The 24,715-nt window shown below is 34.4% G+C and overlaps 6 protein-coding genes and 1 long non-coding RNA gene across 7 annotated transcripts; 4 read left to right on the top strand and 3 right to left on the bottom strand.

Annotated features, from left to right (window-relative positions):
• The first annotated feature begins 1,636 nt into the window (after window positions 1–1,636).
• On the top strand, window positions 1,637–5,187 carry LOC145617387 (uncharacterized). Its single transcript, XR_014107720.1, has 3 exons — window positions 1,637–1,992; window positions 2,075–2,207; window positions 2,455–5,187. It is a non-coding gene; the product is annotated as an uncharacterized LOC145617387 (long non-coding RNA).
• A 578-nt stretch (window positions 5,188–5,765) lies between these two features.
• On the bottom strand, window positions 5,766–7,128 carry LOC145618569 (peroxidase 57-like). Its single transcript, XM_081673341.1, has 4 exons — window positions 6,898–7,128; window positions 6,612–6,791; window positions 6,326–6,491; window positions 5,766–6,178 (listed from the first exon to the last, which is right to left on the bottom strand). Exons 1-4 carry the CDS (start codon window positions 7,126–7,128, stop codon window positions 5,766–5,768), a joined length of 990 nt encoding a protein of 329 aa, XP_081529467.1.
• A 1,726-nt stretch (window positions 7,129–8,854) lies between these two features.
• LOC145618575 (peroxidase 60-like) lies at window positions 8,855–10,196 on the bottom strand. The gene is made up of 4 exons (XM_081673348.1): window positions 9,966–10,196; window positions 9,666–9,845; window positions 9,397–9,562; window positions 8,855–9,264 (listed from the first exon to the last, which is right to left on the bottom strand). The coding sequence occupies exons 1-4, from the start codon at window positions 10,194–10,196 to the stop codon at window positions 8,855–8,857; spliced, it is 987 nt and encodes a 328-aa protein (XP_081529474.1).
• A 1,288-nt stretch (window positions 10,197–11,484) lies between these two features.
• LOC145616114 (peroxidase 57-like) lies at window positions 11,485–12,896 on the bottom strand. Its single transcript, XM_081670821.1, has 4 exons — window positions 12,648–12,896; window positions 12,340–12,519; window positions 12,054–12,219; window positions 11,485–11,894 (listed from the first exon to the last, which is right to left on the bottom strand). The coding sequence occupies exons 1-4, from the start codon at window positions 12,894–12,896 to the stop codon at window positions 11,485–11,487; spliced, it is 1,005 nt and encodes a 334-aa protein (XP_081526947.1).
• A 2,101-nt stretch (window positions 12,897–14,997) lies between these two features.
• On the top strand, window positions 14,998–18,040 carry LOC145618415 (uncharacterized). Its single transcript, XM_081673185.1, has 2 exons — window positions 14,998–15,233; window positions 17,257–18,040. The coding sequence occupies exons 1-2, from the start codon at window positions 15,155–15,157 to the stop codon at window positions 17,637–17,639; spliced, it is 462 nt and encodes a 153-aa protein (XP_081529311.1). The 5' UTR covers window positions 14,998–15,154; the 3' UTR covers window positions 17,640–18,040.
• Window positions 18,041–21,208: 3,168 nt separating this feature from the next.
• Window positions 21,209–22,063, top strand: LOC145618434 (uncharacterized). The gene has a single exon (XM_081673203.1). The coding sequence runs from the start codon at window positions 21,366–21,368 to the stop codon at window positions 21,996–21,998; it is 633 nt and encodes a 210-aa protein (XP_081529329.1). The 5' UTR covers window positions 21,209–21,365; the 3' UTR covers window positions 21,999–22,063.
• A 1,183-nt stretch (window positions 22,064–23,246) lies between these two features.
• LOC145616113 (uncharacterized) lies at window positions 23,247–23,852 on the top strand. Its single transcript, XM_081670820.1, has one exon. It carries the CDS (start codon window positions 23,247–23,249, stop codon window positions 23,850–23,852), a length of 606 nt encoding a protein of 201 aa, XP_081526946.1.
• The last annotated feature ends 863 nt before the right edge of the window (window positions 23,853–24,715 follow it).

Raw genomic sequence — 24,715 nt, 5'->3', positions numbered from 1 at the left:
TTGCAACTAAATAAAAACGGAGGAAGTATGAGGTAAATAATATAAAAAAAAAAGTATTTATTCTAATCTTGGTTAAAGAGTTTAAAATTTAACCATAAATTCTTACAAATGTACAAAAAAAGTTAAACATAGTCATATTGGATCTTGCTAAAACTATCTCATTGTAGCACATCGAAATGTGTGGGAAAAAAAAAGGCAAACGAGTACCTCAACATTTAAAATAAAATTTAAAAAAAAAAATAAAGCATAAGCACCTTGAGAAACAGCTCAGGGTCCCCCATTCTTTTTTTTTTAATAATTATTTTCATAATCTTATTCATAAAAGTAAATTAAAAAGAAGAAAAAAAATTGACGCGGAGAATTTTGGTGGACTTTTTAATTCAAAATGTATAAATTATTTCGCCGATGTATTATATGACTTTATTGTTAATTAAGGACCCTTTTTTTTAATTTTCACTTCAAGCCAATAATTTATTCAAGATGGCCTTGAAGTGATAGATTTGGTTAAATAAACATAAATCATGGGATGGCAGAGGTGTACGTGGTAAGGAAATCTCCTCTCCCAAATTATCCCAAGTGGAGATTGTACCACCTTAAATTTAAATTCACTTACCTTTTAACCTGACCAAGCTTAGTTTCTTATGTAGCTAACAATATACTATGTATGTAAAGATCAATATCTTAGACATGCAAAAAATATTCTTTTACACAAAAAAATTAAAAAAAATAAAAAAAAAATCCTAAACTTGAGGGGAAAAAAATAAATAAAAAAAAAATTCTACGTTTTTTTTTTTAAAAAAAAAATCACTTATATGTTTGTCTTGTCCTCCTTATTGCTCCCACCATACGTTCTCTCTTTGTTTATTGTATGTTCGATTCTAAATTCAAATTGATCAATAATTTTTAAATACTAACGTATTATAACTTTTGCCAAACAACAAAACAAGGCTAGCACCCTTGACCTATTGGATCAACTAAAAGCTAATCAAACACATTTTAAGTCATGGTCAAGGGGCTATTAACTCATACGGAAAATTAACCCAACCTAAAAATCATCCGATCCAGGCCCATATTAAATACTCAATCTGTAAAGACTGAAATCAATCAAGGCCACGTGGTGATGTGGATGAATTTTTATTTTATTATATTTATTTTTACAACGGTTTAAAAAGGAGGCTAGCTCCCAACTGACTCAAGACTACAAAGAGAATACTTGACTCTCTTTACAGTAGAAAAGGAGTAAAAAAAAATTAAGGTTCGCTAGTGAAGCAAATGTTGATGCGAAATTGCAAATACTAAAGCAGATTTTTGTGCAGTGGTTCATCAAGTGTAGTGTAGTACTGTAGTGCGTGCTTCTATAAATGAAGCCTTTTGGAAATTTGGAACACCAAAGTCTTTACTCTTCAACTCTTTAAAAAGTCCCCAAGCACCTTACTGTAGCACACATTTTGCTTCCAATCCAATTTTACTGTTCCTTATGAACAGCAAAATACCACCCTTACCCTTAGCCCCTTTTCCTGATTGCCCAAATTACAGGGTTATTTTAGTCTTTTGGTATGAATACTCTTTTGCGCCTTTTTCCCTTTCCCTTTCTTTTTCTTTTCTTTTTCTTTTTCTTTTTCTGATTTTACTCACTTCCATTCATTTTCTTCACCTGCTTTTCATCTATTCCCTAGATTGAAGTACGCACTCCGAGTCCTCCATTGAAGCGCCTTCTTAGCTCTCTCTCCTCCTTTGAAGCAGCATTTGTGATGAATTTGAATCGTTTAAAGTACTCAAATTCAACTTGATTTTGTGGGATTTTTGAGAATTGGGGTAATTGATTTTTCAATCGACTTGGTAGCAACTTTAGGGTTTAGTTTTGCAGCAATTGGTAATTGCTTTTCTCTTTTCTCTTTCTTGAAATTCTCCCCCGAATTGTTTGATGAAATGTTGGATCTGAGCCTCCTCCATTGAAGTATACCTCTGAGTCCTCGATTGAAGCGGCTTTTGGTATATTTATCTTACTTTTAAACAGCTTTTGAGCTAAAGATGTTTTCTTTTGTGATCATTGAATATCAATTTCACAATCTAGGTACTCCTGAAGAAAATCAAAAACTCCATTCGGTATGGTGCTGCAAGAGAGGGAGATTCAGGGTATGGGGTTCATTAGTTTGTCTCACGTCGCCGTCAACATGACCACCGCTGACGACGATGCCACTGTCCAGGTTCTCCTCTTCTTCTTGATTGTTTGTTCATATTTATCAATTTGCTTTTGGATAACTCATAATTAAGTGTTTTCGGAAATCCTATAATTCAACTAGCTAGATACATTAAGTCTTTTGTAAGTTTGTCCTCAATCTAAAATATCAAATTAAATTGTTTCAAAAAAAAAAAATTAATTGAATTGTCGGATTTTCATTTGTTCATCTGAATCTCTTTTCCATTGAATTTCGGATTTCCCTCTTTTTCTAGGGTTTTCGGCAAAATTGGTACGTCTTTTTCTCCATTGTCTGTGCATTTTCGCTTGCGTTGCTGCGGTGAGGTGGCTGTTGCGGTGATGTCTGTGGCTTAGGGTTTGTTTGTGAGGTATATATTTTTTTTTCTTCTCTCTTCACCTGCTCTTTTTCAGGTATATTCTTCTCTCTTCTATACTTTTAATTTGGTTTATCAGAATTCATAACCATGGGAAAGAGCTACCCAAAGTGAGGATTACCAGAAATTTATTGAAAAGGCAAAGAGGAAGCTTAAGGCTTAAATTTAGGCTTAATGGGTATAATCTTTTAGATCTTGGTGGGAGTTGATTATAAATTATTTTGCTATCTTGGGTTTGTAGTGTCTTGCATGTTGTTTGGGTGTATTTTTTAACTATTGAATTTACTAGATTACATGATTAGTTCGTATAGTATGATTATTGTAGTGTCTTGCATGTTGTTTGGGTGTATTTTTTAACTATTGAATTTACTAGATTACATGATTAGTTCGTATAGTATGATTATATTATGTGTTTGAGTCTTAATCAATGATTGTTTGCCTTTTTTTTTTTTTTGCTATTGTTTGGTATTTGGTGGGTATAAATCAAATATATCATATCATCATATTATACCCTTCGTGATGGGATGGTTTCCTCGAACAAACTTTGTGGGATTGCAAGGGGTTATTGTATCTTCATCAAGATCTGAGGCATGCATAGAAAATTCCATATAGATACAAAAGCAAGCAACGTTTTGCTTGATAGAGAAATGAACTCGAAAATATCAGATTGTGGCATGGCAAGGATTTTTGGAGGTGATCAATCTGAAGGAAACACAAGGAGAGTAGTTGGACCATAGTAAGTAATCCGAAACAATGAACTTAGTACTATAACTTTTGCATAATTTCCGTCATCTAGCTATGAAGCTTATTTCAACATCATTGATTCATACATGCCTCTTGGAAGAAATATATTTTGATGCACTAATCCAGTGGTTTTATGGCTCCTGAATACGCGATGGTTGGGTTTTCTCTGTAAAATCAGATGTGTTTTGCTAACTTGGGGGACTCCACGCTGTTATATTTCTTTGGGTGTGTGTATGTGTGTATTTTGGCATTATAGATCATTAGTTTGAATATCGAGATTTTTTGTCAAGCATTTTACTGATCGTAGACTTGATGAGTGGTTATGAATTGTCTGTTGGTCATTACTAATATATACTTAATCAAGATGTAAAAAAAGTTTACTAAGAACTAAGAACTAAGAACTGAGAGGCATGCCATTGTGATGACTCATCCTTGTTATTTGCAATTGATTTAGGTATGTTAGTTTTTGTTCCTTTTGCTATTAACATGCCTTTCCAGGTCAGTTTAACAGGTTCATCTTATTCTTTTATAACTTTATAATTATTGATATATTAATTTCTGCTTTATATGTGCATTTTAATTTGAGTGATTTAATTGATTTTTTAAGCTAATTATTGAATTTGGGGTGAATTTTACGTCAATGAGTTTTGAGATATGCAATTTATAGTAATAGTTGAATGTCTTTAGTGCTCTTATTTTTGGTTGATCTTTTTCACTTTGTTTGGATTGAATGAAATGGAGAGAAAAGAAAGGAAGGGAAATGGAGGGATGAAGATTTTTTTTATTTGGCAAATAAAAAATCGAGGAAGGAAGGAAATTGGAGGGGAGAAAAATAGAGGGGTTGAATTATAAGAAATTGATACCTCCAATAATGGAGAGATTTAAAAGGAAAACTCATATTCCTTTCCTCCAATCAACACCACTCGTCAACAACATATAACTGAAAAAACTAATTCCCTATTATGATTTTTCATGGATATGTTAACTCCATTTGTCAGCAGCATGTAACTGAAACAATTAATTTTGTTTGAGGCTATGTGTTCTTTAGAAATAACAAAGGAAATGGATCATAATGAAATATCATATCCTTTGTTTGAGGATATGTTAAGAGAGAGAGAGAGAATATTTTGTGGGTTGGATAATTGGATTTAAATCAGTTTTGTTTGAAGCTATGTGTTTTTTACGTTGTTGAAATCATTTTCAGGTAATTTCCTCATTGTGATAACTTGTGTAATTTTGGTAGAAGTCTTCTCTTGCTCTTCTATATCTTTTAATGGTAATTTTCTCATATTTTATAATTTGCTCAATTTTCCTGTTACAAACGTGCCCCGTTTCGCGAGGACAATCCTGGTGGCCAGTATGGGATGGACTTGACTACGTTGAGAGGGAAGAAGAGGATTATCGACGGCCCAGTCGAGAAGGTGATGGAGAGGAGGTAGAGGAGGAGTATTAAGAATAGAGAGTGCTGCTGCCAGGTCTAGAGCTAGGAAACAGGTTTCCTTTTTTTAGAGTAAATAACTTTGTCTATATAATTATGCTAGAAAATAAAAGAAGAGCAATTCTAGAATGCATAAATTTGTTTTCTATCGATCAACTTTGTCTTGAACTAGATCCTACAACTATGTGGCTTATTGAATAGCTTTCTCTAGGCATATACCATAAAGCTGGAAGCAAACTTAAATCAGTTAAGGGAGGAAAATGCACAGTTAAAGCAGGCCCTAGTTAAGGAAAGTGTTGTAAGAAAAGATTTCGAATGAGAGTGAATACTACTAGGACTGTACTGTAGATTTTGCTTCCTATATACGCCGTACAAGTATAACGGATAATTGTAATACTTACCACCTTCTATGTCATACAAGTATATGTGGCACTGGCTTTTATCATCTTTTGTTCTGTTTCTTAGACTCAATTGTCGTCTTAATTTACTATAGGTAATTTTGATTTAATTAACGTTTATCTAAAGAGCTAGATTCAAACTACTCTGATCCCTAAATTTATTTTTTATATATCTTCTCATTTAATGTTCATGTAATCAATTGGCAGGAGAAAAAGTTGAGGTACGTAGTTACGTAACTACCTTTAAATTAAATAAGCCGGTATACTTTAAGTTGTCAAACAATTAAAGGTGTTAGGGAAGGACTAAAGGTAAGTCATCAAAATGAAAGTATTCAAATTGTATATAAATGAAAGATCGATCAATTCCCATTGTATTATACGCCTTTTGTTAATACAAACAGGGAAAATTAGAACCTATATAGTTCCAAGAAAATTCAAACACTCTCTTATTACTCAACAAAAATTCAAAACTAAAAACAAATGAAGAAATGAAATGGTAATGAAAATTAACGAACAAGTTCATAAGAGCTTGAATTGAAAGATTGATAGTTAAGCCATCAAGTATAAGTATCAACGTCGTTCGACAACCATGTATAATGTGATGAGTGTTGTTAGTTGTTACGGCGGCAATTCAACCTGACTTGACCTTGTGAGCCAGTAAGGACACCAACCTTACCAAGCTTGACCATAGCGTAACCAAATTGGTAAGCAAATAAATTGTCGGTCCAAGCCAACTTGTTCACTGAATCCTTGGTAAGTGAATCACTTGCAATACGTTGATCAATTTCGAGTACACCCTTGCCTTGTGCAATTGCTTGGTAGTAACCATTGTCCACCTTGAACTCACTTCCTACAGTTTGGTCAGCGAACACAAAGTTGTTTGATCCACTTCGAGGACATCTTTGTTGGAACGACGTAAGAGTTGCTGAATTCATTGATGGGTCTGGTTTACCGGTGTTTTGGTAATTGTATAACCGGTCTAGGAATTTGCTACAATGAATGGCTCCAACGGTGTGACCACCTCCTGTAGTATATAAAAAACTCGTTTTAATTAAAATACTATGCATGTTAATTTTGTAAATGAAATAATTGAATCAATTATGTTTATTCGTTGCAAATAATATGAAACTGAGGTAATATTAAAGTATTTTTTTGGATAAGATTACTATACCTAAGAGGAGCACAAAGTCATAAGAGCTCAATCCCTTGCTATTGAATAGCTTAATAGCATTCGAAACTGAGATAGTTGGTGGAGGGAGGTTCTTCTCGGCTTCTGTTATAGTTGAAAAGAATCCATCTCTTCTTCCGGTTTCAACATCGTACCAGTTTCCTTTAGCCTAAAATAATCAATCAACATATTATTACTCGAATTAATGGATGTCTTAAGCTTATATTTCTCGAATTTTCATATTCCATTATAATACAACAATGCAAGTACTTGTATGTATAATGCATACCAAGGCAACTGCAACTCTAGTTGCTATGACAATGATGTCAGCGCAAGAGACAAGTCCTGGGCACAATTGCTCCAATCTTGCTTTGCAAGCATCGATAAGCTCATAGCCTCGAACACTACCATTTGATGGTGCAAATTTCTCCGCGTTGCTTCCATCTAACAAGATAGATGCATCACATCCCTTTTCCACGAAAACAATATATACATGTTAGCATATTAATTAGAACAACATTTAATGTACGTGATTGTGCATACGTAATTGAGGTAACTAACACGTAATTACATACCCCAACAAAACAATCATGAAATTGCATTCGAAGAAGAGCAGCCACAATGGTGTTATCATTTTGGTAAGCCTTAAGAACTATATCGAAAATAACACTTTCAACATTGGCGCTACATTTTCCGGAATAGAATCCTTGCTTCAATTGACCATAAGACTGGCCGACGAGGGTCATGCATAGAAGAACAATGGCTAGTGTTGTTGTAGAGGAAGAATTTGCTCTGGCCTTAGCCATTTTGTGCTACAAATTAAATGTAAATGCTTTATTTGTTATTTTTTATATTTTTTGGTTTATATGAAATACAAGAATTAAAGACTCATATATATAGGCCTAAATGCACGACCTCGGCCTGCTTATCACAATTCAGGGCTAAAAGTTGCTAAGTTACATGTATGCACGATTTGTGCAGAATTATTAACGTGCATTCCACTATAAAGTATCTATCATACTAAATAATCGAAAATTTTATAATTTTTAATTTATTTTATCATCAAATGACAATGATCTTCAAAGAGAGATTAATCTTCTACAAAATAAATTAATTATTAGTAGAATTATTTTTATACTTTTTTTTTTTGAAACCATTATTTTTATTCTTTTTATATTTAATAATTTAAAATATTATAAATTTAATTAGTACCTAATTATAATTAGCCATTCTAGTTGCCAATTATGTTGAAATTGTATATAGTATTGATTGACAATTTCTACTACTTGTATTAATTATGTAATGTCAACTACTAATCAGCTATTTTTTTGAGTTTGACTAGCCTCGGCCTCAAAGCATACAGCCTTATTAGAGGGGTTTTAGACTTTCAGGAGTTTTTTAAAATTTATTTGATAAATCACTCCTAAATACGTACTAAATACACCATGGCTTCTAATATAAGATGCCACCGGCCGCCAACATAACTGACCCTGGCCTAAGCTCGTTCGGTACAAATATAATACCATATGATGGAGAATGGAAACTGGATGGGATTTTCGTCGTAAGTTATTGGTGGCTGGGAAGGGATCGGTTTTATAGATATATGATCATCCAAGGGAGATAGATGTGGTATATGATACATGTTATTCTAGTCCTTCATTCTACGAAAAGTATATGTAAACACGTAACAAATATTCTTTGATTCTTCAATCAAATAACACTCTCAAAATATACAGAATATATGTCTTTTTGTACGTTTAAAAGGCCGGGTGTTCCTAAAATGACAATGATAGTACGTCTAATAACGACTCCATTGTTGCCCCTTGATGGTGGACTAACCAGTAATTGCTAGGCAAAACCTTCCCTCTGATGGATCGAATTTGATTACGTATGACTTTTCAATGGTTAACATTAACTTGCAGCTTGTATAGATTTCATTATTTCAACGCTACAATTTTAAAGGGTGTTATCTTGATGATTGATTTTCGCTTTATCGTCAAATGAAAAACAAAAACTAACTTTAGGTGTATGGTACACCCGGGTGTATATAACAAATTCGACTGTTGGAAGGATTCTACTAATATGTTACCAATCCAGTTATGGCTGAACTTAAGGTGTAGTGGGATGTTTAAAATAAATAGTACCACGTCACAGATAACAAGCATATATAATAACACATACAATATGATATACCGGAGATTATATTAAACGAGGTGTATGGAGACAATATTGAGTAGTGTAGACTGTAATATTAATTACGTAATACTCGTACTCGATCTTTGTATTAAAAACATGAAAAATTTGTAACCAACATATAATGTTTGAGATTTGATCAAACATATAAGGTTATATTACTCTCAAACAAAATTTAGATTTCAATAACAAATAAAGGAATGAAATGATTAAAAGTTCAAATTAAATATTAGAGCCAAAATAAAATGAAAGAGTTTCACAAATAAAAGGGTAAAAGTAGAGCCATCGAAGGTAGCTTTTTTGAAGATAATATTGCAAATGGCCATATCAAAGGCGTTACTAATTGTTACGACGGCAGTTCCTCCTGACCGGACCCTGGGTAAGGACTCCAACCCTACCAAGATTGATCATAGCGGTACCAAATTGGGTGGCAAAGTCCCCAGTCCAAGCCAACCTGCTGACTGAACTCTTGGTTAGTGAATCGCTTGCAATACGTTGATCAATTTCGAGTACACCCTTGCCTTGGGAAATTGCCTTGTAGAAACCATTGTCCACCTTAAATTCACTTCCTACAGTTTGGTCAGCGAACACAAAGTTGGTTGATGGAGGACTAGTGCGAGGACATCTTTGTTGAAACGACGTAAGAGTTGCTGAGTTCATTGATGGATCAGCTCTACCGGTGTTTTGGTAGTTGTATAGCCGGTCTACGAATTTGCTACAATGAATGACTCCAACGGTGTGACCACCTCCTGTAGTACGTATATATAAAACTCGTTTTAATTAAAATTATGCATGCTAGTTTGTATGTAAATGAATAAACGAAATGATTGAATTGATTTTATTAAATTAGTTATTTCATTGGATGGATAGTATTACTATACCTAAGAGAAGCACAAAATCATTGGCGCTCAATCCTTTGCTATTGAATAGTCTAATTGCATTTGTAACTGAGATTGATGGTGGAGGAAGGTTCTTTTCAGCTTCAGTTGATGATGAAAATGATCCATCTTTCCTTCCAGTTTCAACATTGTACCAATTTCCTTGAGCCTACAACAATCATTCCACATATATCATGTTATACACACACATATATATATACATACCGTAACATATATATATAATAAAACAAATGTGTGTAATGCATATATACCAAGACAACCGCGACTCTAGTTGCTACGACAATGATGTCTGCACAAGAGACAAGTCCAGGACACAATTGCTCCAATCTTGTTTTGATAGCATCGATAAGTTCATATCCTCGAACACTACCATTTGATGGTGCATTTTTCTCCGAGGTGCTTCCATCTAACAAGATGGATGCGTCACATCCCTATTCAACAAAAATGAAATACTTAGTAATCTATCATGTATAATAATAATTTAATGCTTTGTAATATTATTAGTGTACATAAATATGCTTGTTAAGGTAACATTGCATAAAATTACATACCCTAACAAAGCAATCATGAAACTGCATTCGGAGAAGAGCAGCAACAATGGATTTATCAGTTTGGTAAGCTTTTGAAACTATATCAAAAATAACACTCTCGACATTGGCACTACATTTTCCGGTGTAGTAACCTTGCTTCAGCTGACCATAACACTGACCGACGAGGGTCATGCAGAGAACAACAATGGCTAGTGTCGCGGTAGAGGAAGAACTTGTTCTAGCCCTTGCCATTTTTTCTTTTTAGGTAAGAATATATTTTTTAGTTTTTTTCTGGATATATCCTAACAAAAATAGAGATCCATATTTATAGAGGCTGTTCAAGGCTACAACAATTGAGTGTACAACCAAGTAGATTGGTGATTGTATGCACGAAATGTTAACGTGCATTTCATATTGTCGAATTAATGCAATTATTATTACCAAATTGGTAACAAGGAGTATTATTTGGGGTGATTCCTACCATGATATAATGTATGTCTCTGATTTGCTCCCAACTAAGAACATATTATTTGCACTCCAAGTTGGGGGACAAACGAATATGACAAAGAACTATTATTTAGGGTGCGTGATTCCTACCAAAATTCATGTTACTATTTGGGCCTAGTCCATGTCCTAAGCCCAATGCACCTGAAATGACGAAAATACTCCTCCAGTCCATCATTAATCATTACAAAGTATGGATTTACCCCTAATCCGTCCACTCAAGTACAAAACTGCCACTTGAAAATTACATCTATAAATAACTTATCATTCATTAATGGTGGGGACTTTTTTTTTTTTCCTAACCTCTATCTAGAAAGTACTCTCTCTACTTTCTCTCTATAGCTCTGTACTTTCTTTCTCTAGAAAGTATTCTCTCTCTTCTTTCTCACTCTTGAAAGGACAATTCGCTGACTTAAACATCGGATGGGCTTTCTCGGGTCACACCCCGAGTAGCTAACCTTCTCTGTTTTGCAAGTCGAGCCCTCAGACATCAAGGGGAGCCCTCAGACATACCATTGCAAGGCGGAGCTAAAGGATATATTTGGACAATGACATTAGTTTTAGGACATCTTGGTATACCGTGAAATAATACCCTAACACGCTTAGGAGGAGTTTATTTCTAGAAACAGTAGCAATGTTTATACTTATTCGGGTTTTTAAAATTCAAATGTTGTACGACATAAAAAATTGAACGGAAAGTTTACACTTATGTAATTACATGCATGACGGGAAAGTTTACGCTTATTTAATTACAAGCATGACATTGATATAAATATGTACACATTTGTGTATGAGTACATATTTTAGGAATTTTCTTACAGAAAATAGAACTTTTATTATAAACTCTTTCAATAATTCGTATGTCAAACTTCAATTAATAGTCCAAAATAAACACACAATTGCTCCAAAGCAACATTATTATTAAAGTTACTGGTAAAAACAACTCAACAACATTTGGTCGTTGTTCTTACATTAAGTAACGATCAAAGAAATTAAATGAAATGTATGTATGTGTATAAATCAATCAATTAGTTAATTAATTAGAACGGCGGCAGTTCCTTCTAATTTGGCCTTGTTTACCAGTAAGAACACCAACCCTACCAAGCTTAACCATTGCACGAGGGAATTCAAATGTGAAGTCCCCGGTCATAGACAACCTTCTTACAATACCGGCGGTACGTGGGTGGCGTGCAATTTCTTGATCAATTGGTAGTACACCCTTGCCTTGCCTAATTGCTTGGTAGAAAGCCTTGTCTACTTTAAACTCACTTCCTCGGGTTTGGTCTGCGAAAACGAAGTTGTTTGAACCACTTCTAGGGCATGTTCTACTTAGAGATGAGAAAGTGGTTGGATTCATGGTTGGGTCCGAGCCCCTTGATCCTTGGAAATTGTAGAGACGCTCCATCACAAATGAGCAATGAATTCGTCCAACTGTGTGTCCTCCGCCTATAAGGTACAATGGATTGAGCAAATTAAACTCGAAAAATTATTAATTGTACATAGTATGTAGTTATGTATTATATGTACCTTATGTAATATGTAATAAGTCGATAAATTAATATACTTAAACTCCATACAAGTTTAATAACGATTTTAATATCATACCTAAGAGAAGTACAAAATCTTGTGTGTTCAAGCCTCTTCTTCTGAATACATCGGTGGCGTTTGGAACGGAGATTGTTGATGCAGGAAGGTTTGCTTCCGCTTCACTAGCACGTGAAACGACACCATCCCTTCTTCCAACTTCAACGCGATACCATCGTCCACCAGCCTAAACAAATTATATATCCATATTTTGTGTAAGTTATGTTATTATACATAATTGCTAGCTAGTTTATACGCCTTAACGTTGAATTAGTAAAATTTCTAGTTAATTATTCATGTAACATACCAAGAAAACTGCAACTCTTGTTGCTATGACGATGATATCTGCACAAGAGACGACTCCAGGACATATTTGCTCCAAACTCTCCTTGCAAGCATCGATAAGGTCATAAGGCCCAACACCAATATTTCCGGATGCAACCTTTTCTGAGTCTCTTCCATCCAACAATATAGACGCGTCACATCCCTAAAATGATCAATAAGTTGATATTAGTACGTAGCTAGTAGAGTATAAACTTTATACAAACTAAAAAATTTTAAAGATAGCATAGTACACAAATTAAATTAAAAGAATTTAGAAATTACTATACCCACCCTGACAAAGCAGTCATGAAATTGCAATCGGAGAAGTGAAGCTACAACTCTGTTGTCTCTATCGAAAGCTTGCTTAACAATGTCAAAAATAACTTTTTCGACGTTATTCTTCCCACATTTTCCTATGTAGAATCCAAGCTGCAACTGACCATAAGATTGTCCTACAAGGGTCATCAAGAGAAGTACAACAACAAGTGACGCGTTAGACTTAGACGATGAACTCGTCCTAGTAGCCCTAGTTCTAGCCATGTTTTCTTAGTTAAGAGTGATCAATAAAATTTAATGGGACTTTAATTTTGATTTGAAAAAAGGAACAAAGGACTCTAATTAAGAGACGGAGGAGTACTTAGTAAAGTGTATGTTGTTGTTTTGTTACTATGGCATACTAGAAGTGTAGGTACGTACTTATAGGGAAAGTACAAGACAACAAGCTTAAGTTAGTTGTTTTTTTGGATGAACGAATTGTTCTTACAGTACAATTGTACAGGATTGATGTTAGAAATCGCGTTCTCCGACTGGGTTTTGTAAGCTCTATAAGATATGATCGATTGAACACAATTCAGCCGACTCGTTCAATTTGGAATGTCAAATTCAAATGATAAAAAATAAGGCTAGTTGCTAATACTTTAGAGCATTAGGTATATATGTTTGTTATAAAACAATTAAATTCTTAGCTCTTCATAATAGATTTATTGATAGAGGCATTTATCAAACCTTCAACTTAGATGACATCGTCCTTACTTTAATTCCTAGTAAAAGGGCTCAATTTGGCCACTTGGGGAGGTATTGATGCCATTGACTAATACCCTTTCTGCTTTTTAAATATATACTTTGTACATAATTTGACAAATTGAAAATTTATAGTAGACTTATTATAGTATAAGATAGGGTTTTTAAAAATTAAAATAAGCTAGGTTTGTATAATGGACTATTTTTAAAATTTTGAGTTTAAATATCTTTATTTTTCTTCACTATCCAATGATTCTATGCTGCCTAGTTTGTACTAAAAGGTTAATGGTTTGCCCGTAAAATTCAACAATTAATGCAAAATGTACACACGCAAATTAAATAACTACCAATTGAGTGTTGGTGTAGTGGTGATTGGGACTACACTTGGACCACTTGGTAGGGAGAATCCGTGTTCGATCCCTTGCAACAATAATTGGGAGGGGACTGGAACCTAACTACCCAAAACTGATCCCGAATCCGGATTAGCCCAAAGGGTGAACCGGGTGAAACAACAAAAAAAAAAATAACTACGATAAACTTAGCATTTTTTTATTTTTATCTTAGTTTTTGGCAAGTAACAAAGTAAATTTGAAAAGGCCTTATAAAATGACAAGGAGGTTTAAGTTACGTGATTAGCTATTTAGCTTATATTAATCTCTTATTTAATAAATATAATAATTATATAAAAAAACCTCTTACCTCTGACTTCTCCACCTTGAAGCTCAGTTTAAATTGCATAGGCGTGTGCTCTGATTGATTCTTAATTAGGTTGCTTGTGCTTGTGTACTTGATAATACTCATTGTCAATTCACAAGTATTCCGTAGTTCTCAAGTTTGATAATGACAACCAACGTTAAGAGGGCCTTTATTAGAAAACGTTTGGAAATTATATAGTATGTTCTTTACTGCTTCCACTTATACTATAGTATTAATTTATTAATGATGTTGGACTACTGAATAAATGCCTTATTTTGAAGTGATTCATGCCATTGTTCCATGCCTAATCGTGGAACCAGCCATCTTTGGGCCAAGGTTTTGCCTTCACCACGAGCCAGCATTTTGGGCTTAAATTCTGGCTAAAAGATAATTGGGTTGGATTAAGCCAACTATTTGGGCAAAACATTTTCATACCTAAGCCTAAATAATCATGCCCAAAAACCCAAATTATTTTAGCATGGTACACATACATCCTCTGCTTTTTATATACTTGCAACATAGCCTTATGGAAAACACTTTGATGTCAAGATTATTAATGTACACGACCAAATTAATTCAATTTTTTTTTTTACATATGTACTCTTCTCTAATCTTAGTGATAAAATTGTTTTTAAAAAATCAATCGTTTACCTTCACTAATCAAGTCCTAAAACCGTGTGTCATCTAAACCAAATCGCGTACAAAATAGTTATTCGATAGAGCAAGTAAATTGAAACGAAAAGAGTACCAAATGTGAACAGACAGTATGCGGGCCTAAAAGCTAAAGTTGTATCCTTTAAAGTGGATAAACATAAACCCAAAGCCCAAAAAAATAAAGTTATCAAAAAAGGACAATTCCAAACTTATTTCTCTATATTTTCTTAAATTACTTCGTTTCTTCCATTTCTATTTTTTAAAGCAAACTTCTTATTCTCTCCCCTGCTTCCTCAACACTGCAACACCTGTCCAACCATTTTTTTTTTTTTTTTTTTTTTTTTATAAAAGGAAAAACAAAATATTTGGTTGAATGAAGTTCAGAATCCCGTGTCTTCACTTTTGAGGAGAGAGAAACTGCGATTAAAATGAAATTATTTTGGGTTTTCTGGGTGGTTTTTCTGCAATTTCATCTCATGCTACTCGCTTCTAATTCTTCTGTTTTAGGTAAATTTTTACTGTCATTAATTTTATATTAATTTTGCAATTTTTTTTAATAAATTATGATATTGATTAATAGTCTATCATTGATTTTTACAATTACTATGTTACTTGCAAAATTTTCAAGTGAATTTTTTAATAATGTGATGGGTTCAAAGTAGTAGAAAGATGTGTGATATTATTATTTTTAGTTTATGGTAAAAAGGTTTTAGGAGTTGTTTTGTTGGCCTTTTTAGTGGACATTGTTGATTTGATAATTAGAGTAACTTCATATTAAGTGGTTCATATAAAAATGTACCTGAAAATTTGAGTAAGTGGAAATTTGTGGAGCTGTTTTGACAGAGATATGTGAAGTAGAATTTCGTAGGAAGTGGAAAAATGTGGAGTTGTATTTGTTGACAAAGATGCACTAAATCATGTCTAAATCAGTCATTTTTTGACTAGCAGAAAAATGAAGTTTGATTGGAATTTTATTATTGGATTTTTCAATGAAGTGAAATTTTGTTCGAATTAATGGCAAATTATTGTCTTAAAGTTATTGTTAATCATAAGCAATTGAAGAAAATGGCAGTGTTTTGTGTTCCAAATTTGATTTCAACCACCCTTTTGCCCCACCGAAAAAGGGGGTAAAGTTGTTTATTTTGTCACTAAATGTGGATTTGATTCAAACATGGGACTTTGATTAGTTTAGTCGTTTAGAGGTGGTTGTTGGCTAGTGAAAATTATGTGACATTGAAAATGTAGGTGGGTTGTCGAGTGCAATTTTCCATGTACTACTGGTTGTACTTTGCGCATGGTATCAAGGTTTATTTCTTTGCCTATGTGCTTGTATATCGCGATCGTATGAGTCAAATAACGGCTTTGGACCTTTGGTTGTACCTTGTAAGGTGCAACCGGTTTTACAATGAAGATTTATTATGTAGAGTAGTGTTGTAGACTGTAAGAGTCATGGAGTGTGCCTGCATATCTTAAGCTTAGTTTTCAATGTGGATAACATAAGTGGACAGAGATATAGGCTAGTATGCTTAGTTGTGTATAAAAACAATTAATAGGGTATTCTTGGCTTATATTTTGGTCGAATCCAAGAGATTGGAGAACGAGGTTAATAATGTGTTCTTGACCTTGTGATTGATTAGAAGTACACATACATCATTAGTCCTCAAAAGTAAAGCTTGTTTTGGGCTAGTGGATAGACTTCCACTGATGAATTTTGATCTAATAAGACCTATTACTGCTTATTCCCCTGTTAGAAGATTTGAATGCTGCACTTTTGTCTCAAAACTCGTAGTTGAAACTGGGCTAGGAAGCCCTAGATACCAAACAAACTGATGAAACTTTGATTAGAGGTGATGAAAAGAAGGTCCTATGTCATTGAAAACTTATGAGGCGATGAACATATGCTACCACATATGGTTGGAACGTGGGCACCATATGCTATGGACCACAATTATTCATTTTCTTTGACAATGTCCCCCATTCCCCCCAACTGGAATAGTTTGATCAGCTGATATCCCAATTCAATTTTCAGTAGAACATTGTGATAGTGTTGCTATTCGTGATTAACTTTGTATGAGGCAGACTCACACAAGATTGTAAAAAGTGCTTTAACACTTTATATGTGCTTCACTCCAGCATCATATTTCATCAAAATCTATCATCTCGTCCTAAAAAGTAGATAAAGTAGCAAATGTTCTTCTGTTTGTCTGAGGCCCAGATCTATTACCATTCTCTTGTACATTCTTTTCTCATCTCAGTGGAAAAAAGCAAAATTTCTGTGAGGGAAGAGTGCATAAGAGAGCTTCTTTGGATGCCCTAGTGCTCTCTTTCGTAAGGCCATTATGTTTTAAGTGATTTCTATTTTCTAGGAGATGCTACTGGGTCATTTAATCAGATTTTGAGTAGGGTTCGTGTGTAAGGATCTTGTAACAGAATAAATTGAAATTCATTCTTGGGTGCAGAAGTTAAATTACTAATTTCATTGATTTTATTCATTGTGACGTGTTTGTTTAACTAAACTTTTGTCACGCAGATTTGCAAGACCATAATAACATCAAGGAAACTCAGGTGTGGTCAGAAGACAGTCGAACGCATATAACTGCAATTAGCAAGAGAGGTGGAGGTGGTGGTCATGGAGGTGGCGGTCATGGAGGTGGCAGTCATGGAGGTAGTGGGGGTCATAGTAGTGGAGGCCGTGGTGTTGGCAGTGGTGGTCATGGTGAAGGAGTTGGCGGCAATGAAGGCCGTGGAAGAGGAGGGAGGCTTCCATTCTATGGAGCAGCTGGGGCAGCAGCTGTTGCTGCTAGAAACAGGGGTCACCACCAGCAGAAAGGCTCGAATTGTGCCCCTACACAGCTTGGGTTAACTCTTCCTTCAACATTATTAGGTCTTGGAATCTTTCTTATTCGATTTTAAGCTTACTGGTAGATGAATATTAGAGTGAGACTTCTTAGTTTTGGGGGATTATGGAATACTCTTAACAATGCTACAACCCTGCTAGGCTTCCGGTCTGTTACTCTACTGGACTACAAGTACATTTCCACAAGTAGATATTGCCACTTTCCAGATGAGTGTTTGTTGTTACGTTTGTCTTGGTCTACTCCCTGGTCTATCTAGCATACTTGTACAAAATACTATTGCGAGGCCTTTAGCTTTGAAGATTTACTCAAGCACGAATCCAAATCTTTTCCAACGTAGGTTGTGTACCATTTGTATGTTACTAAAATTTATTGGTTGATATGTGGCATTAGCTCTATAATACACCGATTTTCTATTCATTTTTAATACGTAGTATACTATTTAAATATATGCGATATGCCTATATGGTATATTCTTGAAATCCAACATAAATTGAGAGGGCTACTCCTAAATGCATATAAATTGTGCCATAATTATCTAGTTTATCCAACTTCTTCAATGACAACCTAACTGTGTATTTACATAAAGTTTTACGAGTAAAAATATTACTAACTCTGTTCATATTATTTGCAAATGATATGAAACGGAGGTAATACATAAAATCAACGACATAATGGCTCACTAAACCCATCATACCGTGTCTTAGTAGCCCGTTAAGCTGCCCATTATAAACTCATAAAAAAAAAATTGAAAGCTAATTATAATCTTAGTAGCCCATTAAGCAGCCCAATATAACCCAAAATCTAAAAGGTGAAATTTTACCTAAACTACGTACAAGAAATAGGAAAGTTTGTTATTTCTAAAAATAAAGATTCCAAACTTATTAAGAGAGTATAATTCCAGAAATAGGTTTATTCTTAAGCAAATTCCTAATAATAACAGATATATTTTTATAGAAATTTATCTTTTACTCAGCTTTGAAGAAATTACGAATCAATTTCCGCTATAAAGAGAACTCGTTTAACATAGCTGAAATTTAGATTTTAGATAGTCCCTTGTTCAAGAAAGATCAGAAAAAATTTGCGAAAACCTAAAGAGAAAAAAAAGGATGAAATTGTTTTTGATTTTCTTGCTGCTTATTTTGCACATTATTGCTTCCAATGCCTCTAATTTAGGTAACGCTTTCTATCATTCTCTTCAAGATTCATTCTTTAAACTATTCGCTTGTTTGTTGATACGAAGTACATACTCCTTTCGTCCTATTACTCCTATAGTTGCTTGATTGTTCTGTAGTTCGTACTAAACATAAATTTGTTATAGTTTTGATGAAGAAGAATTTCAAGAATATGATGAAACGTGCATGATTGCAGCATAAACATGTTGATGTTTGATGATGTACGTAAGTATAATTCTATAATGTTGTGTGATGAAATTATTTAATTACATCATAGTAGGTCGTAATAAAAATGCTTAATTGACGTGATACGATAAATTTCAGGAGTAATAGACTAATATATTCTTTGGATTTTGTAGTGTACGTCCTGTTACATCAAATTTATGGATGATATTAAAAGTGTCGTATTAGTAAATATTAATGTCCTGTTACATCAAATTTGGTTAGCAACTTAGCATGCATAATAAACTATCAATGAACTCTTTACCATTTAATTAAGAGAACTCTTTACTATTTAATTAAGAGCAAATTAAAGCTAAGGTTGAATTGCCAAATTTGATTATTTTGCGACATGTTTGTTTAAAAAATTTGTTGTCACGCAGATTTGCAAGAACATAATGATAAGGAAACTACTGATGCATTATCAGAAGACGGCCAATTCAGTTCAGTAACAGTCAGTAAGACATTTGGTGGCAGTAGCAGCCGCAGTTCTAGTGGCAGCAGCAGTCGTGGTTATGGTAGTAGAAGTGGCAGCAGTCGTGGTTATGGAGGCAGCAGCAGTCGTGGTTATGGTGGTAGTCGTGGCAGCAGTCGTGGTTATGGAGGCAGAAGTCGCGGTTATGGTGGTGGATGGCCTAGAGGCAGCACAAGAGGATTTGTTCCATTATATGCAGCAGACTCGCCGCATCACCACCACCACCACCGCCATGGATCGGCTTGTGCAACTGCACAACCTGGGTTTACTCTGTCTGCAGTTTTATTAGGTCTTGTAATCTATCTTATTCAATTTTAAGCTTACAAGTAGGTGGATTTTAAATTAAAATTCTTGTTTAAGAATGTTGCACAATTTAACTATGCCACAAACTTGCTAGATAACTGGAGTATATAGAACTGTGAGTATCTAGATCAGTTTTTTCTTTTCTTTTTATATATCTAGATTGGATTTGTAAAATGAAGTCAAAGTATGTATCTAATCTTATACAAAGTGTGTTCAAATTTTAATTCTTTTTAATTAAATGTGAATGATATGAAATGTAACATCTAGAAGGTATGTATCAGTTGCGTCACGTGACACGGCACCTAAACTTGTTTATCGAAAAACACAAATTATAATCTCACTGTAATCGGGAAATCAATAAAACGGCAACTATATACGGAGTATGCCATAATGAGGAAGGCTCAAAAGATAGCTAGCAAATTCAGTACTCCTTATAAAGTTATTATTGATATAGGAACATATATCATACTCCCTTCGTTTCCTTTTGATAGTCCCTTATGGGCATTATTCACGGGAATTAATAAAAAAACAAATAAGAATAATAAAGTACATTGAAAAAGTAACTTGACATTGGGTATGCAAAAAAGTAGAGTGAGAGTAATAAAAGTACATTGAAAAACAAAATATACATGAAAAAAATTTGCCCATAAGGGATTATCAAAAGGAGACGGAGGGAGTAATATGATATCAATCAATTAACCTATACTAAAAGTGAACCTAAAATGACACTTGTCACAATGTCATTAACGATTTTCCCGCCCATTTTACTTTCCGTTTTTACGAAGATTCTTTAAGGAAATCATTTTATAATAATGAAAAATATCTTTCTTCCACTTAAAATTCTTAACAATAATAACTCTCCATATACCCAACTAACATATTTTTATATTTACTTTTGAATTAATATCATGAGTATAATTGTTTATAAAATTCAATACAATATTAGCTCTTTAAAAATTTAATAACAACCGTGCATTGCACAGGATTTAAACTAGTTACTCCCTCCGTCCCTAAATTACATTCCTCCTTTCTATTTTTGGTAAGTTTTTTTTGGCAAATCAACTCTCTTTTTCTGTTTTATATTTAATGTTTTCTCACTCATCCTTACCTAATCTCACTCATAATCCTTGTGCCAAATTACAATGAATATGATTGGTTAAAATTTTTTAATTAGGAGCATGTGATTGGTCCTTTTTTTTTTTGCAAATGATTGATGACTTGTCATGAGTAATAACTAATCTATCTTTGTATTTCCCATTGCATTATCTAATTATTGTTATTTGTCTTATTCTCCTCTCCTTAATTCCCGTGTAAATTTCCAAAGAGGAATGTAATTTAGGGACGGAGGGAGTAGGATAATAATGTCATATGGATGTATATTTTATCATAATGAACGAGTAACTTTTTACAATGTCCATATTCATATGTTGATGTTTATTAATTGCACATTGAAAACTGATCCATTATGAAAAATTAGAAACAAGGCCCAAATTATGAAAGTAGTCAATTTCTCCCGTCTCCCTCACCCAGTCACCCACCAAAAATCCCTTCTTTCATTTCCTATTTTCCTTCAATCTCCAATCACCAAAATCCCAATTAAAAATTCACGAAAATGAGTGCACAATCGCAAACACCCCCAATCCCCAACATAACCACCCATCAAGCCCAAGCCCAAGCCCAAGCCCAAGCCCATAACCGAGCCCAAAAATGGAACTGGCCATCCGCCATAATCGGCGCAACAACGGCGGCAGCAACGGCGGCGCTAATAACCGCCCGACCACGTGACCCAGCTTTCGAGGTAATCTCAATCGATTTAACCGCCTTCAAACTCAATTTCCCAGCTTTAGACGCCGAACTCATCCTAACCGTCCACGTCAACAACCCCAACATCGCAGCCATCCATTACGACTCAACCACAATGTCTATCTTCTACGACGGCGCACTCCTCGGCTCGGCTCAGATGGAAGCTGGGTCCCAGCCGGCTCGCTCTTGTCGGCTTCTGCGGTTCCCGGCTCGGCTAAGTGGGCTTGAGCTTATGGCTAACCATGCTAGACGGTTTTTGGGTGACGTGGCGAAGAGAGAGATGGTGATTGATGCTGCTGTTGACGTGGATGGTGCAGCGAGAGTTTTGTGGTGGGACCATAAGTTTAGAGTACACGTGGAAAGTCGGGTGTCCGTTGATCCTGTTTTTCTTGATGTTATTGATCAGGAAAATAAATCTCAGATGGAGCTTTTTGTTTCTTGATTCATAGAATTTCATTGGTGTAATTAGTTGATTTAAAATTTATTAATTGATTTATTCCTTTTTTTTCTTTTATGTGAATGATAATGTTTGGGTGGTGTTTAAATTGCCCTACCCAAATTGGACTATTTCAATCCTACGGGTATTTTCCTTAATTTTGTTTTGATACTTTGATAGTACTACGTTTGTTTGAATGTTACCTATCGAATTTAGATTATGATTTACTATAGCAAACCAATCATATACAACAATACAAGTAGTGAATTATTCAATTACAGGGTACAAAGAATATTATACTCCGTATAAACTATGGAGGACGGGAGATACATTCTTGGTTTGGAAATTAAACTCTCAATCTCTCATTACCTTACGTAGGAATATATGTGTCACATTACATTAAATGCAAAGAATTACTTTGTATTAAAGATGAATCTTAAATTATTAAATGTTAAGGTATTGATTATGTTTAGGGGAGACCATGCTTTGTTCAAAATAAAGGTTGCTCAAGTTATTTTACAATTGATTGTAACAAAGTAATCACAAGATTCACTCACTAGTCCCTACTATCATAGCTAACAATTAGCACTTCGGCTATATTTTGCCAGACACTCTCTTAAACATCTCGAGGTATCAATCCAAAACTCAAACCAACACTTCCGATGTGAGTAGTACTCTCGTCAAGTAGATCTAAAGTGTGAAAAAGTTCGTGTCACTAAACCATGCTCCAATGGAAAAAAAGTGGACGGTTGGTCCAAGCTATCTAACACAAACACAAGTAAAAAAAAGTGGACGGTTGGTCCAAGCTATCTAACACAAACACAAGTAACAACATTTAAACATGTTTTATGTGCTATGCTATGGAGTATACAATAAAGACCTCTTTGCATGTTCACATTGCATGACCAATTAGGACCCAACATGGCAACAAATAAAAAGCCATTATACGACTTCTACCATAACTCCCTTTCCTTATTCAAATGCCCACATTCAAATAGTATGGGAAAACGCCTAACATTAACAATGCAACTTTTTTCCTGCAAACAAATTACGCACTCCAAAAATAAGAAATTGGGAAATGACAAATTACAAATAACAAATTGACCCAACAACTTTTCATCTATTTGTCATACTATATCTACTTGACTACTTGGGACTCAGCGATCACTAAATACCCTATTTCTCTAACAATCAACCCAATTTTACCCCATTATCTCTCTCTTCCCCTCAATTGCCCATGGTAGCGAATTTACCATGGGCAAAAAAGTAAATTGGAGTTGGACCTCGGCTCTCATTGGAGCCACGGCCGCCACCGCAGCCACCACTTTCTTTTTTGTCAAGCCGAAAGTACCTAGCTTTCGGCTTGTTAGCCTCACGGCGTTACAATTAAAATTCAAAAACTCGATCAATGAGGAGCATTCGTATTCAAACGAGGAGCTTAAAAATAATAAAAAGCTCCCGCGCCTTGATGCGGACCTCATCCTCACTATCCACGTCACTAACCCGAACATCCTACCTGTCCAATACTCCGCCACGTCACTTTCGATATACTATGATGGGTCGTATTTGGGCTCGGCCCATGTTCCAGCTGGATCACAACAGCCCAATTCTTGTCAATTGTTGCGACTTCAGGCCCGGCTTAATGGGCAGGAGTTGGCCCATCATGCAAAGAGATTTATTGGGGATGTTACTAAAAGAGCAATGGCTATTGATGCTGAGGTGGATATTTGTGGTTGGGCAAAGATGATTATGTGGGCCCCTAAGTTTAAGGTCCACGTGGATAGCCGCATCATCATTGATCCTGTTATGCTTGATGTCATTGATCAAGAAAATGAGTCTCGCTTGCAATTGTTTGTCTAGTTAAATTTTTAGCTTTAGGTTGCACCCCAAAAAAAAAAAGAAAAAAAAAATTAGTTTTGGATTAGACTGGAAATGTTAGTGGGTTTTTTGTATCTTCTTTTTAATATTATGGTCCATTTCATCAAATGAATATCTGTCAAGCAAATAGAAGGCCCAAAAGAAACAAGGCCCATTTTAAGATTTTAGTGTCTTTGTGAATTTGTGATGGTTGTGTACTTGTGTATGTAATAATCAAATAATGTGGTCTTTGTAAACATTTTTTAACCGGTCATTTTTAGATGAGACGGAATTTATGAGATAGAAAAATCTCTCGGATTTTCGATCAAAAAAGTTGTTGCTTAATCTTGAAATTAATTACGAGTATGAAATTTGTTCATATGTTTTATAGTTACCTCTATATTACTCCGTGTTTCAATTAAGTTAATTTTACTATAAAAAAATTAAAAATTCTCTTAAAACACCCCGTAAGTTTCCATGCATATTACAAAGTAATTTAACAACTCCACGCCTCAAATATATGTTTAACATTTTGCTAGTTTATAGTACTTCACATACTAGTATGGTGTAGCTACAAATGTACAACATTATTTATGTATTTCCTTACTCAATACCCAAAAAATGTGAAAGCCTTGACTCAAAGTCACAGAACTATTATTCCTAATGGTGTTCCCAAGTAATTATATGCTGTACTTTAGTAAATTAAGAATACAAGGACTTTAAAATGAATATAAAATACACTGTTATTTGACTTCTTACATAATCTATTAATCTTGGAAGTTTAACTTGGACAAATTAGATACGAAGTATTACACCTTTAATTTAAATTTTCAAATATTGAAGAAGTAAGAAAGGGAAAACCATTG

Source organism: Chenopodium album, chromosome 26 (assembly GCF_948465745.1).
Source record: "Chenopodium album chromosome 26, dcCheAlbu1.1, whole genome shotgun sequence".
Taxonomy (NCBI): domain Eukaryota; kingdom Viridiplantae; phylum Streptophyta; class Magnoliopsida; order Caryophyllales; family Amaranthaceae; genus Chenopodium; species Chenopodium album.
This window is presented reverse-complemented; position numbering and strand designations above follow the sequence as displayed.